This window comes from Chiloscyllium punctatum, chromosome 46, assembly GCF_047496795.1.
Source record: "Chiloscyllium punctatum isolate Juve2018m chromosome 46, sChiPun1.3, whole genome shotgun sequence".
Lineage (NCBI taxonomy): Eukaryota > Metazoa > Chordata > Chondrichthyes > Orectolobiformes > Hemiscylliidae > Chiloscyllium > Chiloscyllium punctatum.
In genome coordinates this window covers 57,146,527-57,169,061 of record NC_092784.1, presented here as the reverse complement: position 1 = coordinate 57,169,061, position 22,535 = coordinate 57,146,527, and the positions used below count along the sequence as shown (strand labels likewise).

Sequence of the window (22,535 nt, the reverse complement as noted above, 5' to 3'; positions counted from 1 at the left end):
TCTAGTTCATGAATGGCTTTTGGACAAGGAAAGTTGTCAGCCTTACCCTGGTCTGGTCTGCACGTGGTTGACTTGTAACTGCCCTCTGGGTAATAAACTCAGGCTCCCCTAACAACACTCACATCCCCTGTACGCATTTTTGAAGAAAAAAAGCTTATTTAAGACAGCCAGTCTGTCCTCTGTTACAGTCAGTCACCCCTGTTGATCACACAGAGACAGGATCTCCTCAGTTGGCAATATCACAGTGTATTACACTAACATTCTCATCATGTTGCTCTCACACAGCACTCGGTAAATATCTCAGCCATATGTCTGATCATACAGTTTTACATCACACTTTTCCAAGTGCTGTCTCCAGAACAAATTCTCACCTAAATAATGTGGGGAACAAGACAAGTTGGTATTCATATTGCATGCTGCAGTACGCTGACAGTTAAACATGTTTGATTATCTTGATAAGGACAGAAACGGTCCAATGTATCTCTCTAACCAGACTGCACAACAGTATTCCTCCCATAATGGCTTAATGTTATTATACATTGCAAAACAAGTTCTAAAGTCACATGACACTGGGTTATAGCCCAACAGGTTTATTTGAAATCACAAGCTTTCAAAGCGCTACTTCTTCATCGGGTGAAATGAAATCGCTTCACTTGATGAAGGAGCAGTGCTCCAGAAGCCTGTGATTTCAAATAAACCTGTCAGACTCTAACCTGGTGTCATAGGACTTCAGAATTTGTCCACTCCAGTCCAACACCAGCACCTTCACATCATAGCCAATGGACAAAATCCACGCCACGCCACAGCCACGGTCTGGAGAGGAGACTTCAATCAAGTTTATTTAACCACAAGGGGTCTGGGAAACATATGTAGGCAGAGACTGTACCCTCTTCCATAAGGCAGAAGATATGAACATTTGAAAACATATAACAAAGATTCAAGAACAGCTGTTTATCTGCTATTATCAGGCTTATGAACAGACCTCTTATATATTAGAGTTAATCTCTCTACGCCCGCTCTGCAGCTGTATATTCTGCACTCTGTTCTATTACCCTGAGGTATTCATGTAAGGTATGATTTGTTTGGTTAACATGCAAAACAAGACTTTGCACTGTATCTCGGTACATGTGACAATAACAAATCAAAGCTGAAAATGTGTTGCTGGAAAAACGCAGCAGGTCAGGTAGCATCCAAGGAGCAGGAGACACGACATTTCGGGCATGAGCCCTTCTTCAGGAATGAGGAGGGTATGCCAAGCAGGCTAAGATTAAAGGTAGGGAGGAGGGACTTGGGGGAGGGGCGTTGGAAATGCGATAGGTGGAAGGAGGTTAAGGTGAGGGTGTTCGGCCAGAGTGGGGGTGGGGGCGGAGAGGTCAGGAAGAAGATTGCAGGTTAGGAAGGTGGTGCTGAGTTCGAGGGTTGGGACTGAGACAAGGTGGGGGGAGGGGAAATGAGGAAACTGGAGATATCTGAGTTCATCCCTTGTGGTTGGAGGGTTCCTAGGCGGAAGATGAGGTGCTCTTCCTCCAGCCGTCATGTTGCTATGGTCCGGCGATGGAGGAGTCCAAGGACCTGCGTGTCCTTGGTGGAGTGGGAGGGGGAGTTGAAGTGTTGAGCCACGGGGTAGTTGGGTTGGTTGGTCCGGGTGTCCCAGAGGTGTTCTCTGAAACATTCCGCAAGTAGGCGGCCTGTCTCCCCAATATAGAGGAGGCCACATCGGGTGCAGCAGATGCAGTAAACGATGTGTATGGAGGTGCAGGTGAATTTGTGACGAATATGGAAGGATCCCTTGGGGCCTTGGAGGGAAGTAAGGGGGGAGGTGTGGGCGCAAGTTTTGCATTTCTTGCAGTTGCAGGGGAAACCACCTCGGAACCCTCCAACCACAAGGGATGAACTCAGATTTCTCCAGTTTCCTCATTTCCCCTCCCCCCCTCACCTTGTCTCAGTCCCAACCCTCGAACTCAGCACCACCTTCCTAATCTGCAATCTTCTTCCTGACCTCTCCGCCCCCACCCCACTCCGGCCTATCACCCTCACCTTAACCTCCTTCCACCTATCGCATTTCCAACGTCCCTCCCCCAAGTCCCTCCTCCCTACCTTTTATCTTAGCCTGCTGGACACACTTTCCTCATTCCTGAAGAAGGGCTCATGCCCGAAACGTCGATTCTCCTGCTCCTTGGATGCTGCCTGACCTGATGCACTTTTCCAGCAACACATTTTCAGCTCTGATCTCCAGCATCTGCAGTCCTCACTTTCTCCTCGAAGACAATAACAAATCAAACCAAGTCAAGACAGTCCTGCCGCTGAAAGGATTGAGAATGGGAGGACATGGATTTAAAGTCAGCAGCTTAGGGAATAGATAGTGATATGACGAGAAAGCTTTGTAGGCCACAAGTGGTTAGGTTCTGGAATGCTCTGCCTTGAGTGCGTTCTGGAGTAGTTAGTTTCTGGAATGCACTGCCTGAGTGTTCTGGAGCTGGTTAGGCTCTGGAATGCACGGCCTGAGTGCATTCTGAAGCTGGTTAGGCTCTAGAATGCACTGCCTGAGTGCATTCTGGAGCTGGCGAGGTTCTGGAATGCACTGCCTGAGAGTGTTCTGGAGCTGGTTAGGTTATGGAATGCACTGCCTGTGAGTGTTCTGGAGCTGGTGAGGTTCTGGAATGCACTGCCTGAGTGTGTTCTGGAGCTGGTTAGGGTCTGGAATGCACTGCCTGTGAGTGTTCTGGAGCTGGTTAGGGTCTGGAATGCACTGCCTGAGAGTGTTCTGGAGCTGGTTAGGTTATGGAATGCACTGCCTGAGAGTGTTCTGGAGCTGGCGAGGTTCTGGAATGCACTGCCTGAGATGGTTCTGGAGCTGGTTAGGTTATGGAATGCACTGCCTGAGAGTGTTCTGGAGCTGGCGAGGTTCTGGAATGCACTGCCTGAGAGTGTTCTGGAGCTGGTTAGGTTATGGAATGCACTGCCTGAGAGTGTTCTGGAGCTGGTTAGGGTAGGAATGCACTGCCTGTGAGTGTTCTGGAGCTGGTTAGGTTATGGAATGCACTGCCTGAGAGTGTTCTGGAGCTGGTTAGGGTCTGGAATGCACTGCCTGAGAGTGTTCTGGAGCTGGCGAGGTTCTGGAATGCACTGCCTGAGAGTGTTCTGGAGCTGGTTAGGTTATGAAATGCACTGCCTGAGAGAATTCTGGAGATGGCTAGGTTCTGGAATGCACTGCCTGAGGGTGTTCTGGAGCTGGCTAGGTTCTGGAAAGCACTGCCTGAGAGTGTTCTGGAGATGGCTAGGCTCTGGAATGCTCTGCCTGAGTGTGTTCTAGAGCTGGTTAGGTTCTGGAATGCACTGCCTGAGTGTGTTCTGGAGTAGTTAGATTCTGGAATGCACTGCCTGAGAGTGTTCTGGAGCTGGTTAGGCTCTGGAATGCACTGCCTGAGAGTGTTCTGGAGCTGGTTAGGCTCTGGAATGCTCTGCCTGAGTGTGTCCTAGAGCTGGTTAGGCTCTGGAATGCGCTGCCTGAGTGTTCTGGAGTAGTTAGTTTCTGGAATGCACTGCCTGAGAGTGTTCTGGAGCTGGTTAGGTTCTGGAATGCACTGCCTGAGAGTGGTCTGGAACTGGCTAGGCTCTGGAATGCACTGCCTGAGTGTGTCCTAGAGCTGGTTAGGTTCTGGAATGCACTGCCTGAGTGTGTTCTGGAGTAGTTAGGTTCTGGAATGCACTGCCTGAGAGTGTTCTGGAGTAGTTAGGTTCTGGAATGCACTGCCTGAGAGTGTTCTGGAGTAGTTAGGTTCTGGAATGCACTGCCTGAGAGTGTTCTGGAGTAGTTAGGTTCTGCAATGTGCTACCTGAGAGTGTTCTGGAGTAGTTAGCCTCTGGAATGCTCTGCCTGAGTAGGTTCTGGAGCAGTTAGGTGCTGGAATGCGCTGCCTGAGAGTGTGCTGGAGCTGCTTCAATTGAGACTTTCACACAGGAAACAATCACCTGAGCTGGAGGAACGTGTAGTGCAGTGTTATAGGGAGAAGGTGAGAGAGCAACACTAAGTGAAATGCATATTCATACAGCCTGTGCGCAAACGTTGTGCTGAACGGCCTCCTGTCATTATCCCCACTGTCAATCACAACAACCTCAATGATACCTTCACAACTTCACTGACATTCCTTTCCACATTTTCAATCAATCAGAGTTAACGGGTAGAAAACAGAAACAAAAAGACATCAGGTACTGTCATCTACGACTGAACAAACTGGACTGACAACACTGGAGGACCAGAAAGGATGGCCTGGCCCAGGGATGAGGATATACAGAAGCAATCTTGAAAGGAGCTAGTCAAAAATTTATGTATTGTCCAAGCAGTCATTCTACATTAAGGTGTAATTAGATTTGATTAGAATCCCTACTATGTGGAAGCAGATTCTTTGGCCCAATAAGTCCACACTGACCCTCCGAACAGTAACCCACCCAGACCCATTTCCCTCTCACTAATGCACCTAACACTATGGGCAATTTAGCTCGGCTCATTCACCTGACCTGCACATCTTTGGATTGTGGGAGGAAACCCACGCAGACACGGGGAGAATGTGCAAATTCAACACAGACATTCGCCCGAGGCTGGAATTGACCCTGAGTCCCTGGCGCTGTGAGGCAGCAGTGCTAACCACTGTGCCACCGTGCTACCCCTCTTCAGTCAAGTCTCACATCGGTGTAACAGTGATACATTGTTACTAGCCACTAAGTACTATGTAATAAACTTACTCTGTTTAAAAGGAATGAGCCTGTCTTGAACTGAAGACAACATATGGCCTCTTACTCCAGATTAGATTACCAAAAAGGATTCGGAGCAGTAATTCAATCCAAGGCATTTTATCTGATCAAAGTCTTCAAGATATTAACAGGAATAGACAGGGTTGATAAACTATTTCCACTGGTTGGGGATTCTACAACCCATGGGCACAGTTAGGGCCAGACCATTCAGGAGAGATGTCATGAAGCAGTTCTCACACGAATGGTGGGAGAGATTTGAGACTCTCTTCCACAAATGGCAGTGGATGCTGGGATCAGTGGTGAATTTTAAATCTGAGACAGAGAAAGTTTTGTTCAGCAGAAACTATGGGCCAAAGGCAAATATGCAGCACTGGTCCACAGATCAGCCATGATCTCATTGAATGACAGAACAGGCCTGAGGGGATGAATGGCCTATTCCTGTTCCTATACGAACACCATACACCACACAGACAAGCAACTGGGCTTTCGCCATAAGTTCCTGTGGCATCATCTCCCCGGCTTTTGCATGCACTCAGGGTCATAGAGATGTACAGCATGTTCAACCTGTCCGTACCGACCAGATATCCCAACCTAATCTAGTCCCACCTGCCAGCACCCGGCCCATATCCCTCCAAACCCTTCCTATTCATATACCCATCCAAATACCTGTTAAGTGTTGCAATTATACCAGCCTCCACCACTTCCTCTGGCAGCTCATTCCATATACGTACCACCCTCCGTGTGAAAAAGTTGCCCGTTAGATCCCTTTTATATCTTTGTCCTCTCACCCTAAACCTATGCCCTCTAATTCTGGACTCTCCGACATCAGGGAAAAGACTTTGCCTATTTACCCTATCCATGCCCCTCGTAATTTTGTAAACCTCTATAAGGTCACCCCTCAGCCTTCGACGCTCCAGGGAAAACACCCCCAGCCTGTTCAGCCTCTCCCTATAGCTCAAATCCTCTAACCCTGGCAACATCCTTGTAAATCTTTTCTGAGTTTCACAACATCTTTCTGATAGGGATGAGACCAGAATTGCATGCAATATTCCAACAGTGGCCTAAACAATCCAAACTCCTGCTGCCTCTTTCCACATTTCAACATCGGGCACCCACTTGCTCCCTTGACCTTACCCTGTGGGAAAGACCTATCAGAGCTCAAAATCAACAGACACAAGAAATCTGCCTTCAGGCTATAAGCATCAAGATCTGGATTTCCTCATACTGTACCCAGGCTGTGATCGTGGAGCAAAGTTGGATCGTTTCCAAAAGTGTAACAATTCCAAAACAAAAACCCAACAAACAGGGAATTTGAAGCTGAGGTAATGTGGACAGAGACAACCGTAGACCACAACAAGATTTTATGAGCTGCAAGGATATGCTGCAGCTCTACAAAGCCCCAGTTAGACCGCACTTGGAATATTGTATTCAGTTCCGGTAACCGCATTATAGGAAGGATGTGGAAGCTTTGGAGAGGGTGTGAAGGAGATTTCCCAGGATGCTGCCTGGACTGGAGGGTATGTCTTATGAAGAATGGTGGAGGGAGCTTGGGCTTTTCTCATTGGAGCGAAGAAAGATGGGAGATGACTTGATAGAGGTGTTCAAGATGATGTGAGGCATAGATAGAGTGGATAGCCAAAGACTTTATCCCAGGGCAGAAATGGCTATCGTGAGGGGACATAATTTTAAGGTGATTGGAGGAAGGTATAAGGGAGATGTCTGAGGTAGGTTCTTGACACACAGAGTGGTGGGTGTGTGGAATGCATTGCCAACAGTGGGAGTAGAGTCAGAGACATTAGGGACATTTAAGCAACTCCTGGATAGGCACGTGGAAAATAGTAAAATGAAGGGTATGTAGGTTAGTCTGATCTTAGAGTAGGATAAAAGGTCGGCACAACATCGAGGGCTGAAGGGCCTGTACTGTTCTGCATGATAACGCAGTTCTACCTCAGACTGGGCAAGGGTTGTTGGACACTGAGCGTGCCTAATGCTTCGGAGCGATCTTTATCTTGCTTATGAATTAACTCAGCTTTCGGAGGCGCCCGCGATCCCCACTTGCAGGAGTCTACAATCAGCTTGCAGTGACAGTGCACAGACAGTCACATTCCATCCGTTGATCAAGTGTCTCCAAACCTGACCCCTCTGACCTCTCGTGTAATCTTCGATTCAGTGGATTCCCTCAGGCCAAAGAATGTTTTCCACCAGCGTTTCGCCCTGTTCTTTCCCCAAAACCAAAAAAAAAACCACGGTCATGACCTTAGCATGCAAAGATGCGCATCCATCATCTTTTGCCAAAGCCGTTTCAGATCACTCTCCTGCTTCTTCAACTTATTTTCTTTTGTCTGGTTTTCTGCACATCTCCTGCTTAAATGCAGGCTTCCAAGTGCTAGTCAACCCTGTGCTCACTGCTAGGAAATAAGTTTTTCCTTGATGACTGCTGTGTTCAGTGTATAACAGTCTCACCACTCCCAGGCCCAGGCCTACAAGTTAGGGCTGAGTCTTTTGATGATAAACTGAGGGAATCCCTCTGAACTTGCTCCTGTGGAGCAGGTTTGACAATGATTCAGGGAGCCCATTCCAATGTCCAGGGCCAATGTTCACTCATAGACAGATTATTAGCATGTTATCACACTGCTGCTTGTGGTCTCTTATTGTGCCTACATTGTTGTAATTCTTGCACCAAAACATTGCAATCCAAAATCAGTTCACTGGCTATAAGGCTCTTCCTGAAGTTATCACTGAAGAAAATCTTCACAAGCAAGCTAGTCATATAATTCCTCAGCACTTAACGTGTGGCACTTAATCTTGCTTTCAAACCTGGATATGATGTTGGTTTGGTGGTAATGGTGGCACAATAGTTAGCACTGCTGTCTCACAGCGCCAGAGTCCCAGGTTCGATTCCAGCCTAAGGTGACTGCCTGTGTGGAGTTTGCACATTCTCTGTTTCCATGCTGTACATCTCTACAGCTCACCACCATATGGGTGGCACGGTGGTACAGTGGTTAGCACTGCTGCCTCACAGCGCCAGAGACCTGGGTTCAATTCTCGACTCAGGCGACTGACTGTGTGGAGTTGGCACATTCTCCCCGTGTTTGCGTGGGTTTCCTCCGGATGCTCCGGTTTCCTCCCACAATCCAAAGATGTGCAGGTCAGGTGAATTGACCATGTTAAGTTGCCCATAGTGTTAGGTACATTAGTCAGAGGGAAATGGGTCTGGGTGGGTTACTCTTTGGAGGTTCAGTGTGGACTGGTTGGGCCGAAGGGCCTGTTTCCACACTGTAGGGAATCTAATCTAAATTACTGGACTCCCACTCCAGAGGCTCAACTAGCAACGCGGGCACAAATCCCAACCCATCAACTACTGAAGTCTAAATTCAATCAGTAAATTAAAGCTGGCAATTAACCACTATGGACGGTAGTGACTGTTAAGGCCATCACTAGATGTTGTGAAAACGCACCTGGAAGTCTGTCTTTTTAGCTGACATGTGACTCCAGATCCACACCAATATCGTAAATGCCTATGAAATAGCCCTAGTCAGGGAGATTAGGAATAAGCAACAGTCATGTCCCATGAAGAAAGATCAAATAACTGATTTCATTTTCATTTTCCCCAGCTTAAACTGTGTCAGTGAATCTGATCGGTTTAATTTGGTCGCCTTGTGTTTTAGACTGACTGTGTTTCTCACGCTTCTCTGGATGTCCATTCCCCTTCCTGGGTACGACATCAATGTGCTGAACACTACATCTCTCCAACAAGACTTTCTGAAGTGCAGTCAGAGTAATGCAGGAAAATTCAGCGTCAACTTGCAGAGAATTCCTGCAAAGGACAGCGAAATCAGTTGTTGTTGAGGGATAAATATTGAGGGATAAATATTGTCACTTGAGGGATAAATATTGACCAGATTAACAGAGAGCGCTCCACGGCCTTTCTTCAAGATTGCTTCACAGGATTCCCTGAGTCTGCCAAACAGAACCTGAGATTAACACCTCATCTGACGTATGCTCTCTCCGACAATGGAGTACTCCCTCAAAACTGCAAATAACTATCTTCAAGTCAGCTCATATTCAAGCCAGTCTGGAAAAGTAAATGTATCCGGGCAATTAGCAATAGAGGGGAAAAGAAAGCAACTTCCCAGGAATTTCCCCAAACACTAATTGAGACTTTATACCAAACCAGGAAGCACAGTAAAGCATATACTAGCTAGTGTCCTCATTCTGAGCTACCTTTATAGTTGAGCGGTGTGGGCCTTGTATCTAAGAAAGGATGTGTTGACCTTGGAGTGGGTCAGAGGAGGTTTATAAGAATGGTCCTGTGGATGAAGGGCTCATGGTATGAGAAGCATTTGAGGACTCTGGGTCTGTACTCGATTGAGTTTTGAAGGTTAAGGGAGAATCTCATTGAAGTTTACAAATACTGACAGGCCTGGAGAAAGTAAATGAGGAGAAGATGTTCCCACTAGTAGGAGAGACTTTGACCCAAGGTCACAGCCTCAGAGTGAAGGATGAACCCTTTAGAACTGAGATGAGGAGGAATTTCTTCAGTCGGTGGTCGGGGAATCCGGGCAATTCATTGGGGCAGAGGGCTGTGGAGCCCAAGTCATCGAGTGTATTTAAGACAAGAGATAGACTGGTTCTTGATTGATAAGGGGATCAAGGGTTACAGGGCGAAGACAGGAGAGTGGGATTGAGAAACATATCAGCCATGATCGAATGGCAGAGCAGACTCAATGGGCCGAATGGCCTATTTCTGTTCCTATATCTTATTGTCTTATGTGGATTGAGGGACTGTATTGAGAACCAGGGTCCCCCTGAACTAGGAGTATCCAAGCTGCTAATTGCTACAGAGCGTTGGAAAGAAGTGGATTCTATTTGGGCACTAACTTTGGTGAAATATTGGCTTTATGTAAAGGGTGCCACCCACTTTGTGAGAGCCATCATTTGGTATCTAACAGCGAAAACCATTCTCACCCATTGCCCAACTGGTCTCTGTGCTAAATTCAGACCGCGTCACTCCTTCTCAATCTCTATCTCCATCATGCCAGCAATTCCTACACTTCCTTTGTTGTCGGGAGTGACTGATCCTTGTCATCCTCCATCAGTTTAGACATTCTTCAGCTTATACATCAAACACAATGAGACTATTGATCCGCACGGTCCAAGGCATTGTATTCCTCACTTGCGATGACAATAGTGATTATAAATGCAAGATGGTCACAAAGTGGTTAGATTGATTAATACTGAGGTACATGGGTTCAAATAACAACAAAGGAATTTCAATTCAGTTTTAAGTTTAAATTAATCATCAGTGACAATGAAACTACCAGATTACTCTTAAAAAAAAACTGACCAGGTTCACTCATGTCCTTGAACGATGGAAATCAGTCAGCCGTAACCGGCCTGGTCTGTGGACAATTGATGCTGATTTGGTCTTATAGTCTAGCAAGGCACACCGAGTTATGCTCAAGACAGTATGTCTCCGGAACGCAGAAGGATTCTAGGAAAGGTCTAAATCAACCACAGAAAACCAGGGATGTTAAAGGTAATAAACTGATTGAAAAACATATAAGACTTCTTTTCCGGGAATGTCGGTGGTTGAGGGGTGACATTATAGAGGCTTATGAAATCATGAAGGGCATGGATAGGGTGAATAAACAAGGTCTTTTCCCCCTAGGGTGGGGGAGTCCAGAACTAGAGGGTATAGGTTCAAGGTGGGAGGTATGGAGACTCCGTGGTTCTGAGTTCAATTCTATCCTTGGGCGATTGTCTGTGTGGAGTTTGCAAATTCTCCCCGTGTCTGCATGGGTTTCCTTCAGTGTCCTCTCACAGTTCAAAGACATGCAGGTTCAAGTGGATTGGCCATGTTACGACGCCCTGTTGCATCCAGGAACGTGCAGGCTGGGTGAGTTAGCCATGAGAAATGCAGAGTTACAGGGACAGGATGGTCAGTGTGAAATCAATGGCCCGAATGGCCTGCTTCCACACTGTAGGGATTCTATTCTAACGTGACGGGCAAGATTCAAAATGTCTATGGAAGAGGTGGTGAAGGCAGCACAATAATAGCATTTCAAAGGTGTCCATAGCATTTCAAAGGGGTCAGAGGAATATGGGCCAAGTGCTGGCAAATGGGATGAGACTAGTTTAGGATATCTGTTCGGCATGGACGAGTTTGACCGAAGGGTCTGTTTCCGTGCTGTACATCTCTACAGCTCACCATCACTTTCTCTAACACAGCTCTGAATGGGTCACTGACTTCGCCAATGATGCTTGAAGTCACAAATGGGTTAAAAATAACAACCTGGTTAACTTTCCGTTTTTTTGTAAAAACTGTGCATGGGATAAAAGTGGGGCAGTAGCAAGTTGAAAGGGAAAGGTTTTGTGTGTCACCGTTGTTTGCAAAGTGAAAACAAGCTGCCATCAGAGTTTTGTGATAAGTCAGACCCCAGGCCAGCTCTCTATGTCTGAAAAGGGAGCCAAACTTCAAACAGGTTTCCTGTGTCTTTGATACTGTAAATGCAGCAGCTGAGACAATCCTTCCCTGGCACCGGTTCCCTCACCTCCCCACCGGTTCTACTCCTGTTCACAGCCCTTCCCAACATTAATGTACTACTCCTGCCCGCTTTGTAATTGTATTCCAGAAATATCCAGTACTGTGCATCTCCTATTCATTGAAGCAACTTCGCAAAAGGAACTGGAGCACATAACTTAGATTTTAGAGCAGAGTGGTGCTGGAAAAGCACAGCAGGTCAGGCAGCATCCAAGGAGCAGGAAAATCGATATTTCGGGCAAAAGCCCTTCATCAGGAAGAGTGGCAGGAGGCCTCCAGGGTGGAGAGATAAATGGTGGGGTGGGGCTGGGGAGAAGGTAGCAAAGAGTACAGTAGGTGAATGGGTTTGGGGATGGAGGTGATAGGTCAGAGGGGAGGGTGGGGGAAGGTAGCAAAGAGTACAATAGGTGAATGGGGTTGGGGATGGAGGTGATAGGTCAGAGGGGAGGGTGGGGGAAGGTAGCAAAGAGTACAATAGGTGAATGGGGTTGGGGATGGAGGTGATAGGTCAGAGGGGAGGGTGGAGCAGATAGGTGGGAAGGGAGATTGGCAGGTAGGATAGGTCATGAGGACAGTGCTGAGCTGGAAGGTTGGAGGGTAAGGTGTGGGGAAGGAAAATGAGCAAATTAGTGAAGTCCACATTGACGCCCTGGGGTTGAAGTGTTCTGAAGTGGAAGATCCTCACTTTTGCCACGTAACTTAGATGTCTAACCAGAGTTTGAAGGAAAGACTTGTACTTCCACGATGCTTTCCATGTTGTCTCAAACTACTTCAGACAGGTACTTTTCTAAGTGTAGTCACATCTGTCAGATCAGAAATGCAATGGGGTGGCACTGTGGATTAGTGGTTAGCACTGTTGCCTCACAGCACCAGGGACCTGGGTTCAATTTCACCCTTGGGCAACTGTCTGTGTGGAGTTTGCACATTCTCCCAGTGTCTGTGTGGGATTCCTCCGGGTGCTCCGGTTTCCTCCCACAGTCCAAAGATGTGCAGGTTAGGGTGGATTGGCCACGGGAAACTGCCCATAGTGTTCAGGGGTGCGTAGGCTAGGTGCATTAGTCAGGGGGAATGTAGAGTAATAGGGGAATGAGTCTGGGTGGGATCTCCTTGGAGGGTCGGTGTGGACTTGTCGGGCCAAATGGCCTGTTCCCATACTGTAGGGATTCTATGATTCTATCCTGCTCCCACAAACAGCAATAGGACAATGGGCCGATAAATCTGCTTTCTCGCAATGAAGATGCTCAGAAGCAGCAGTGTGTACGAGGTGCACTGCAGAAATTCACTAAAGATCCTCAGTCAGCACCTTCCAAACCCACGACCACTTCCATCCAGAAGGGCAAGGGCAGTAGCTCCATGGGAACACCACCACCTGCAAGTTCCCCTCCAAGCCACCCACCATCCTGACTTGGAAACATGCCGCTGTTCCTTAAGTGTCACTGGATCAAATCCTGGAATTCCCTCCCTAAGGGGCATTGTGGATCAACCCACAGTAGGTGGGCTGCAGCGGTTCAGGAAGGCAGCTCACTCCCACCTTGTCAAGGGGCAACTAGGAATGGGCAATAAATACTGACCCAGCCAGTAACTCCCGCAAATGAATTAATTGAAAAAAAGACTGAGGAATTGGCCAGGACGCTGGGGAAGAACTCTCCTTGTTCTTCTGACAAATAGTACAAGGAGATTGTTATACCCACCCACCCAGACAGACAGATAGCCTGAGCTCACTGTCTCATCTGCAAGGGTGCTGCACTGTCACAGGTGCCAATGTCTGTACGAAATATTAACCCTACCTGCCTGTTCAGGTGGCTGTTTCAGCTTGAAAGGTGTGGGTGCTAGAAAAGCACAGATGGTCAAGCAGCACCCAAGGAGCAGGAGAATCGACCTTTTGAGCATAAGCATTCCTGATGAAGAACTTATGCCCGAAACGTCAATTCTCCTGCTCCTCGGATACTGCCTGACCTGCTGTCCTTTTCCAGCACCACTCTAATCTTGACTCTGATCTCCAGCGTCTGCAGTCCTCACTTTCGCCTGGTCTCAGCAATGAAGGCAAACATGCTAAATGTCTTCTTTACTACCCTGTGTACCTGCAGCATAACTCAGACTTGTTGACTTTTTCCAGCAGTCTCTCTTTTCAATCCCAGAAAAAAAAGCTGATCTAGCTCCGTATTCCTTCACTCATGTACATTGGAGAAGTACAAAAGCTTATATTCTCCATCAACCTGCTTAGACATGTATATAACATACTGACGGGGCACAAACCCACAACCTTCTAGCCTAGAGGTATGGACATTACCACTGTACGCTGACTGTGGTGAGTGAGAGGCAGAAACCACAAGATCAAATAAAAAAGGAGGCAACAACTATTCTGTGCTCACGTTTATATTTCAATTGAGATGATCGGCACGTGGGCGGCCCGGTGGCACAGTGGTTAGCACTGCTGCCTCACAGCGCCGGAGACCCGGGTTCAATTCCCGCCTCAGGCGACTGACTGTGTGGAGTTTGCACGTTCTCCCCGTGTCTGCGTGGGTTTCCTCCGGGTGCTCCGGTTTCCTCCCACAGTCCAAAGATGTGCAAGTCAGGTGAATTGGCCATGCTAAATTGCCCGTAGTGTTAGGTAAGGGGTAAATGTAGGGGTGTGGGTGGGTTGCGCTTCGGCGGGTCGGTGTGAACTTGTTGGGCCGAAGGGCCTGTTTCCACACTGTAAGTAATCTAATCTAATCTAATCCTTAGAAAAAAAATATTAAATATTACGTGAGCTGTTAGCTCTGTCAGAATCAGTTTTCAAAGAAAATACTTTGCCCTAACTGTACTGATGACTCCGAAGTATTTAAAAATACAGAAACAGACCATTCAGCCTGACCAGCTTGTGCTTCTGCTCCAATTAAGCCTCCTCTTCCAACAACTTGGAAAGCTCAATCCGCGTCAGCAGGAGGAATGTCAAGAACACAAGAGAGATGCAACTACACCCAGGGCTGAAGCTGGACTATAATTGGAATCGGAGCTGACTCCCTTCTAATGGAAGCTTGGCTACTGCACAAAAATCTCAGTACTTCCAGAGAAGAAAAAGTAATAACAGTTTAATTTAAACTCTTCTGAATTGCAATGTGGTCCTCCAGCTGGTTAGGGATATTTACCTGATGGTGGCTAATTTAGAACAATCCGAACGAATTACAGACGTCAATGAACTCCCAAGATAAAAGGGGATTGGAATGCCTACCAATGATTTTGCCATTCAAGCGTGTAATTGTTCCAAAGAAACTACAAACTGAAGAGATTAGTTTGTTCAAATTGAGGGCTGCACATTGTTCTCCGATACATGCAAGTTGTATTTCTTTCCCAACAACTCTTAGGTCTGCCTGGGGAGTGCCAGCGAGTATGAGATAGTGATGGAGATGGAAATAGGTCTGGAGTAGGAAATGGGGCCTGTTGAAACTGTTCCACCATCCCAGAGCACAGCTGATCATCAACCTCAAAGCAACTTTCCCCATACTATGCCTACATCCCTTAATTTATTGGGTATCCAGAAATCTACTAATCTCTGTCTTGAACACACTCAATGACTAAGCCTCACCAGCCCTCTGAAGCAAAAAATTCCAAAGACTCACCACCGGCCAAATGCGGAAATGCCTCCTCTTCCAACTCCTAAATGTGTCGACTCTGACTATTAAGTAGTCTCGACAGCAAAGAAACCGTGACCCTGGTTCCACACACACCCCTACCCTGGGAAAACACCCCTTCTGCATCCGACCCATTAAGAATTTTGTAAGTTTCAATGAAATCACCTCTCATTCTTCTGAACTCTAGAGAGTGCAGGCCTGTCACAAAGTCCCACCAACCCAGGAATGTGTCTGGTGAGGAAGAAGCAAGTTGAATTGCTGTCAATCAGAAACCAAAACAGAAATTGCTGGAAAAGTTCAGCACGCCTGGCAGCATCTGTGGGGAGAGAAACAGTTAACGTTTTGGGGTCGAGTGACCCCTCCTCAGAACTGATTATTCTGGTGAACCTCTGTTGCACTCACTCACTCTCTCTCTCTCTCTCTCGATTTAAATGAAAGCATTGATCTGGTTAAACAGCCCATGTAGGGGTAAACAAAATTTAACTTGGAAACACCGGCATGGAAACTTATCAAAAACGTTACCCCAGCCCCTGCGATGCCCTCTAGTCTAGAAAGGCCTGTAACGTGCCAGTGCATGCTTCCCCTTGATACTCAATGTGTGGTCATAATTGCAGAAGTGTTTAGTCCTTCCTTAACTAAGTGACCAAAATCACACACAACACTCCAGGTGCAATTCCACCAAGACTCTACACCATTGTAGGAAGCCATTCTGAGGGAGATTGAAGGATCATGTTTCTCAATGTCTGGACATTAACCTGCTCTGGGTAAATGGGTTCTTTAAGAATTTGTAAAATGTGCACAGACTTTCCAACTTTCCTGTCCCTATAATAAACGTGTGTCTTGGTTAACTACCTCATCGCCAGACATAACGACACATTGATTAATACCATTTATAAATTTTGTCTATTCAAAAAATGAATCTGGTCCACATGCACGTTCACTGGAGTCCGGACAGAAAATACAGTAATATTGGCCATGAACATGCAAGAGCTTCATTTTGTGGGATACAAGATGAGTTGGACCAGTGTGTTAAATTTGCAAATTTTACTAAATTAAGTGTCAATTTGAGCGCTGCAGTCAGGATTCAATATTCAAACTGAAATAACTCCATGGAGACCGGTATCCCATCACCAAGTCACCCTTTATTCACATGTGCTCTGCACACGGACCATGACCAGCCAACTCAGAGCCAGTCCCTGGAGTGAAGAGAACCTATGACCTTCCTGTTTATATCTGTCAGCCAGGACTCCCTGATTGGGGCTGTTAACCTGGTACAATCAGGGAACTCAGATTCAAGGAGATCCACCTGGCTGATCTTGTTACAATCTCTACATAAACCAATTAACATTTTGAATGAACCTTGCAACTCATCAGAACCTTGCCCTGAGAAGGGTCACTTGACCTCATAGAATCTGAGTTCCCTGACTGGGGCTGTTAACCTGGTCCAATCAGGGAGCCCTGGCTGACAGATATCAACAGGAGGGTCAGAGGTTCTGTTCACTCTGAGAGCTGGCTCTGAGGGAGCTGGATCAGTGTCAAGGAACTCTGCATGTGAAACTAAAGGGTGATTTGGTGACAGGATACCAACCTCTCTGGAGTTATTTCATTAAGTGTGGATTCAAGGGACAGCAGCACCCCCTGCCCCACCCCAGGTCAGACAATGGGGAGCCTTGGCAGTAAGTTGACTTGGCCAAAGACATTAACCACAAGCACTCGCCAATCTTCACTCACTTCACCAAGCTGCGGTCAGCATGGTCAAAGAGATTCCAAAATGGGCATGGATTTGTGAGGAAGACATTCAAGTGAAGAAGGAAGGGAGGTGAGTGATAGAGATGTGATTTGCAAGGACAGGTACATGAGTGGGATGGGATGGGGGTGGAATGCTGCCTGAAGAGGGAAACCACTTCCATCAGGATGCTGGCTGCTCAGCTGATTCAGTTTGTAATGGGAGCAATGGAGCAGGAGATGTCAAGGACAAGAGAACTTCCAAGAGGCATCATGGAGATAGTACAGAAGCTATAGAAATAAGTGAGCTGTGTGGGACCTGGGGTGGGGCCTGCTGTCCCTTGAATCCACACTTGATGAAATAACTCCAGAGAGGCTGGTATCCTATCACCAAGTCTCCCACTATATACACCCGGAGAGTCCTTGGCCCAGCTCCTTCAGAGCCAGCTCTCTGAGTGAACAGAACCTCTGACCCTCCTGTTTGTATCTGTCAGCCAGGGCTCCCTGATTGGACCAGATTAACAGCCCTAATCAGGGAACTCAGATTCTCTGAGGTCAAGTGACCCTTCTCAGGGCAAGGTTCTAATGAGTTGCAAGGTTCATTCAAAATGTTAATTGGTTTATGTAGCGATTGTAACGAGGTCAGCCACATGGATCTCATGGAATCTGAGTTCCCTGATTGGGGCTGTTAACCTGGTCCATATGTGTGTTTGTATGTGTGTGTACATGCCAGTACATGTGAGTATGCATGCACATATGAGTAGACACACTTACATGCTACACGTGTTTTTACATATTCATGTGTGTGTGTGTGTGCGTGTGTATGTTGGAACATCTAGTTGCAGCTGTACAAGATGTTGGTGAGGCCACATTTGGAGTACTGTGGGCAATTCTGGTTGTCCTGCTATAGGAAGGGAAGGGTATTATTAAACTATTAAGAGTGCAGGAAAGGTTTACTCGGGTGCCACCTGGACGGGAAGGCTTCAGTTGTAAAGACAGGTCAGATAGGCTGGGACTTCTTTCCCTGTAGCATAAGAGACTGAGGGGTGACCTTATTGAGGGGCACAGATAAGGTAGATAGCAGACAACTTTACCCCACATAGGGGAGTCTGAAACTAGAGGGAATAGGTTTCAGGTGAGGGGGGGAAAGATAAAAAGAGTCCAGAGGGGCAACATTTTCACATCGAGGTTAGTGAGTGACTGGAGCAGGCTGCCAGAGGTGGTGGTGGAAGCAAATGCAATTTCGTCAGCTGAGAAACATTTAGACAGGCCCACGAATGGGACAGGTATGGAGAGATTAGACCAAACACAGGCAAATGGGACTAGTTCAGATTGTGACAACTGGTCTGCATGGGCTAGTTGGGCTGAAGGGCCTGTTTCCACACTACAGACCTTTGTAACTCCATGACCACTGCTGGCACCTTGCGGCATGTGTCACTTCTAACAACATGGGGCACTGGGTGAGGGTGGTTCAATGCCACCAAACCTCCCTTGACTTAGGCCTATCTAAAGGTGGAGGATACACAACATGATGTATCTACAGAACAGGACTTTCTGAGATAGAAAGACTTATTGCATAATCACAGTAGGTACGAGTGCATTTGCTCAAGGGGAATGACTTGGACCTTAGGGAGCTGGTCCAGATTCAGCTACTCCCTCCTTAAACTGGAACAGAACACCCCTCTCTCCATTCTCAGACTCTGAGAAATCTGTAGAGTGGGTGGAGCTATTATATCCTGAACATTATCTCATTCAGAGCTATTGCGCAATCCTGATGTATGCACATTAAGATTCCAGAAACAACTTGGCCTTAATCACCTATTTTCTTGCAAAGGAGCCCATATCCTCAATCCCTCTGCTGGTAAATGGGAATAGATTCATTTGGGATATCTGGTCGGCATGGACAAGTTGGACTGAAGGATTTGTTTCTGTGCTGTACATCTTTATGACCCTCTGAGTGAAGATTTGCAAAGAAAAGTTCCCTGCTCCTTTTCTGCAAAGTTACGCCACTAAATCTTTGACATCCACTTAATAGGCTTCAGGTCAGTGCCCCGTGCAAACACAGGCAGCGCTCCCTCACTTTGTGAAAGTGTGGGTGTAGTAGCCGAGTCTCTGGGCTGGTTTTACAGCGCACAACCACCTGATGTGATTTGAGAGTTCCCGCAGACTGAGCTGGAGCCTGAAAGTGAGGTACAGGCTGGATTTGCAGACCTCTGCATGGCATTTGCTATGAGATTTCATTCTATGTTCTGTTGGAGATTAATACTTGTACCAACAATGACAACAAAAACATTGATTTCAGGCATGATTTCAGGCAAGGCGGACCTCTCAGTTATGTTATCTCACAGTGCAGCGACCCCTGGAATTTAAATCTCACCCCGTGGTATCCAATGCCCACACTCTCTCTGTAACCTTCTCCAATCCTATGATCTTCCTGAGACCTCTATATTCCGCTGATCCCTGCCTCCTGCTCCATCTTACCATCAGTGGTGGCGTTGCTTTTTCACCTGCCTGCATCCAAAGGTCTGGAATTCTTTCCCTCAACCTCTCTCTCTCTCTGCTCACTTAAGACACTCCATCAAGCTATAAAATTACAGAATCGCTCGGGGCAAGGAGGCTCTTCGGTCCATCTAGTCGGTACTGCCAAAGCTGTGCTATACCTGCACTGGTCCCAATCTGGCCCTAATATCTCCAAAAGGGGGATCCATGTTTGAGCACATTCCTGCTCACCGTCTCGAGTGCTGCATTATGTAACAGCCAGCAGCCACACAACGATACACTTCAGAAGATAGTCACAGACATCCAGTTCCCTGCTCAAGTACTGCCCTCAGGGGGAAGCCAAGACTGGCCCTGTTGTGGTTACTTTTAATTGCAAATTTCAAACTCACTTCGTCCTGAAGGGAAGATAGTGAGAGTGGACACAGAGAGGGACATCAGGTCGGCCTGGCAGTCTGAATTTGGACAAAATGAACGGGCCAAGAGCCAGTATTAGCAACTCATCCTGGGATGGCAGACAGCTGTGGGGCTGCAGGTCAGGAGGGGACAATGACTACGACTGGAATCGCTGACCCCAGCACATTCCAGTGGGAACTGCGTAGGAGGGGACCAGAGCAGAAACCCCTTGCCTGGACCTCTGCAGGGAGGTCAGTGGGAAAACTGCAGCAGGAAAAAGAGAAAAAGCCAGATTTGTTTTAAATCCTATCCGCGCCAAGCTACAATTCTGCCAACTCTGAACCCCCGGCAACCCAGCCACGGGGGCAAGTCCTTGCAGAGACCAACACCCTGCAACGCTCACTCCTGTACGCGAAGTGGGGACTAATGATAAACTTGTAGCTTTTACACACGAGCTACAATGACACTAACGGATCACTTAGCCCACCCTGTTCTGAAATCATACGAAAGGATTTCACAAAGTCCCTCGCTCATTCTGCAGCATGTGTCTGGGCTGCACACCTCAAACAAATGGGTGGAAAGAATCACAAAAAAAAGCAGAATCACTGCAACAGGCCATTCAGCCCCTTGATTTTGACCTGACATTGGGATGAGACATTGTGTGAGCCATTAGCTATCCGAAGGGAAGTCTGCTACCCCTGACCCTCAAGCCCATCCCACACGTCAACTTTTTCTCATTTTCTTTCTTAGCTCCTGAGGCTAAAAGGTACTGCAGCTGGCAGCAAGTCCAGCCTAGCCTGGCCCAGCACACCCTCAGAAACAGGGCACCGTGTTCTCAAAAGGGAAATCCCATTAGCTCAGGCATTCCTGCAGTCAGCACCATGCCAAGCCCCATCCGCAACCGTACAAGAAGAACTTCCCACCTCTCCAGAATGAGGTCAACAGGTGGGGCCCACCACACTGCTTCGCCACTGATTTTCAGCCTTACAATCTAAGCCTCCAAATCAGAAACCACAGGCTTCACCTTTGATCACATGGCCAACCCAACAGTGCAGTAACATGGGGTTTGTTCTAAACCGCGCCATTACCTCTTTAAGAACAAATTGCCCTTTTAAGACTGAATAGCTGCATTCCCCTAAAAAGCATTTGCAGCCCCAGTCACTCTGAAGCGTTACTGTACTGTACTGTACTGTTCACGTTCAGATGCAGGACTGAGGGGAGATGGTGTCAAGGACGATGCTATAACAAAACACAGAGAAAGAGTTTGACAAATGATGCTGTTAATGACAATGTAAAACACAATGCCTCTGTTTCCACCAACCCGCGGCAGGACAATAGATCAACACTGCAGGGAAAAAGAAATTCAGTTAACTGTCACTTCTCATTGGGAAAATTAATTGAGCAACCCTATTTACTGGCGGTCAGTGAAAAGCACAGCAAATACGAGGGGGTGGACTGTTATGGGTAAAACTTGCTCTTTTGGGAAACAGTTTTTGTTTAAATTCCGAGAGTGGAACACATAACTTTTTTTTATAAAAAAAGGCGGCGGAAAAGTTGGAGTAGAGAATCTTTGCCTATTTGCAACACTATCATAATCCAGCATAATGCTTTTCACCACGAGGTCTGTTCTGGAAACTAAAAGCACACACATTTTTAAAAGTCAGTGCAAGAGGAAAGTGTGTTTCCTAAAGGAGAGCTGAGACAGTGCATTTAAAGAAGTCCACTTACCTGCTTTGACAATTGTCAGTGTTACCACAAATAAAATCACTCGGGCTGACAGCTGCCTCTTTCTGATGTCCCGTTGTTCCATCTCCAAATGACATGAATTTCCTTTTTTTTTGGTTTCTCTTTCTCTCCCAATTGTTCACCTTCTCCTCCTTCCCCCCCTCTGAAGACAGTTGTGTGTGTGTGTGTGTGTGTGTGTTTTAAAGTTTCCAAGTCCTTCACAGCGTGTATAGGTGCTACATCTATACTGTTGCCTGTGCACCGCAGGACCAGGAGAAAGTTAAAGCTGCTCCTTCTCTCTTGTTGTGTGCAGGCACTGATTTTACAAGACTTCTTCACTCGACATTTTTCTTAAAAAAAAAGTGGGGGGTGGGGGTGGAAGAGATGAGGATTTTTTTTAAAAAAAAAAAGATCCGAGGAAGTTACACTCGATTTCTCCTCCTCCCCCACCCCCCTATTTACATGTGACGATGTTTAAGGAGAGAGAGAAATGGACTTCTTTCGAATACATTGACACTGACACCACAGAGAAACAATAAAACCCTCAGCAAATCATAGCTGGCCTCAGCTCACATCCGAAAGTCACTCTGTCCAGCAAACGAGATTGGCCCCAAGTTTAGCTCCATCAACTTCCAATTGGCCGCACTGATCTGTCAGTGTCTTTTTTTTCCCCTAGGGCTGAGAGAGAGAGAGAGAGAGCAACAAGTTTGGAGAAAGAATTTGCAAAGAGAGAAAGTCAATCGAAATTTTATCTCCGTGCAACTTGATTCCAAAGGAGGCGCCCTGTTCATTCATTAAATTACTTTTTTTTCCACGACTACTCTCATGCAAAATAAAATGCCCAGCTGCAGTCCAAACAGGGGAGGCTGGTTACTTGCAGCCTGCCGAACGAATCGTTTCCAGGTTGAGAGATATTTGAGGGAAATCGATCACTGCACCTGAACAGATCTTTTTTTCGAAAGGCATTTAATACCAATGGTTTTGAGCATCAATAGTTTGCTCTTAGTGAGACAAAGTTAAAAATCACACCACACCAGATTATGGTCTAACATGTTTATTTGGAAGTCTGTAACCTGGTGTGTGATTTTTCACTTGGTCCAACACTGGCACCCCCACACCTTGATGAGACAAAACTTGGGATGCGCTTAAAGTCATAGAGATGTACAGACCCTTCGGTCTAACTTGTCCATGCCGACCAGATATCATAAATTAATCTAGTCCCATTTGCCGCCATTTGGCCCATATCCCTCTAAACCCCTGCTATTCATGTACCCATCCAGGTA

General features: G+C 46.9%; 1 protein-coding gene across 2 annotated transcripts in view; it reads right to left on the bottom strand.

Annotated features, from left to right (window-relative positions):
• LOC140468141 (uncharacterized) overlaps positions 1-21,921 on the bottom strand; it is a 318,469-nt gene extending 296,548 nt beyond the window's left edge. The window contains exon 1 of one of the 2 annotated variants that reach the window (XM_072564343.1): positions 21,256-21,921. In XM_072564343.1, coding sequence (XP_072420444.1) covers positions 21,256-21,337 — 82 coding nt within the window. In that variant the 5' untranslated portion in view covers positions 21,338-21,921. The remainder of the gene's footprint in view (positions 1-21,255) is intronic. The other variant, XM_072564344.1, reaches the window with a different exon arrangement.
• Positions 21,922-22,535: the final 614 nt, after the last annotated feature.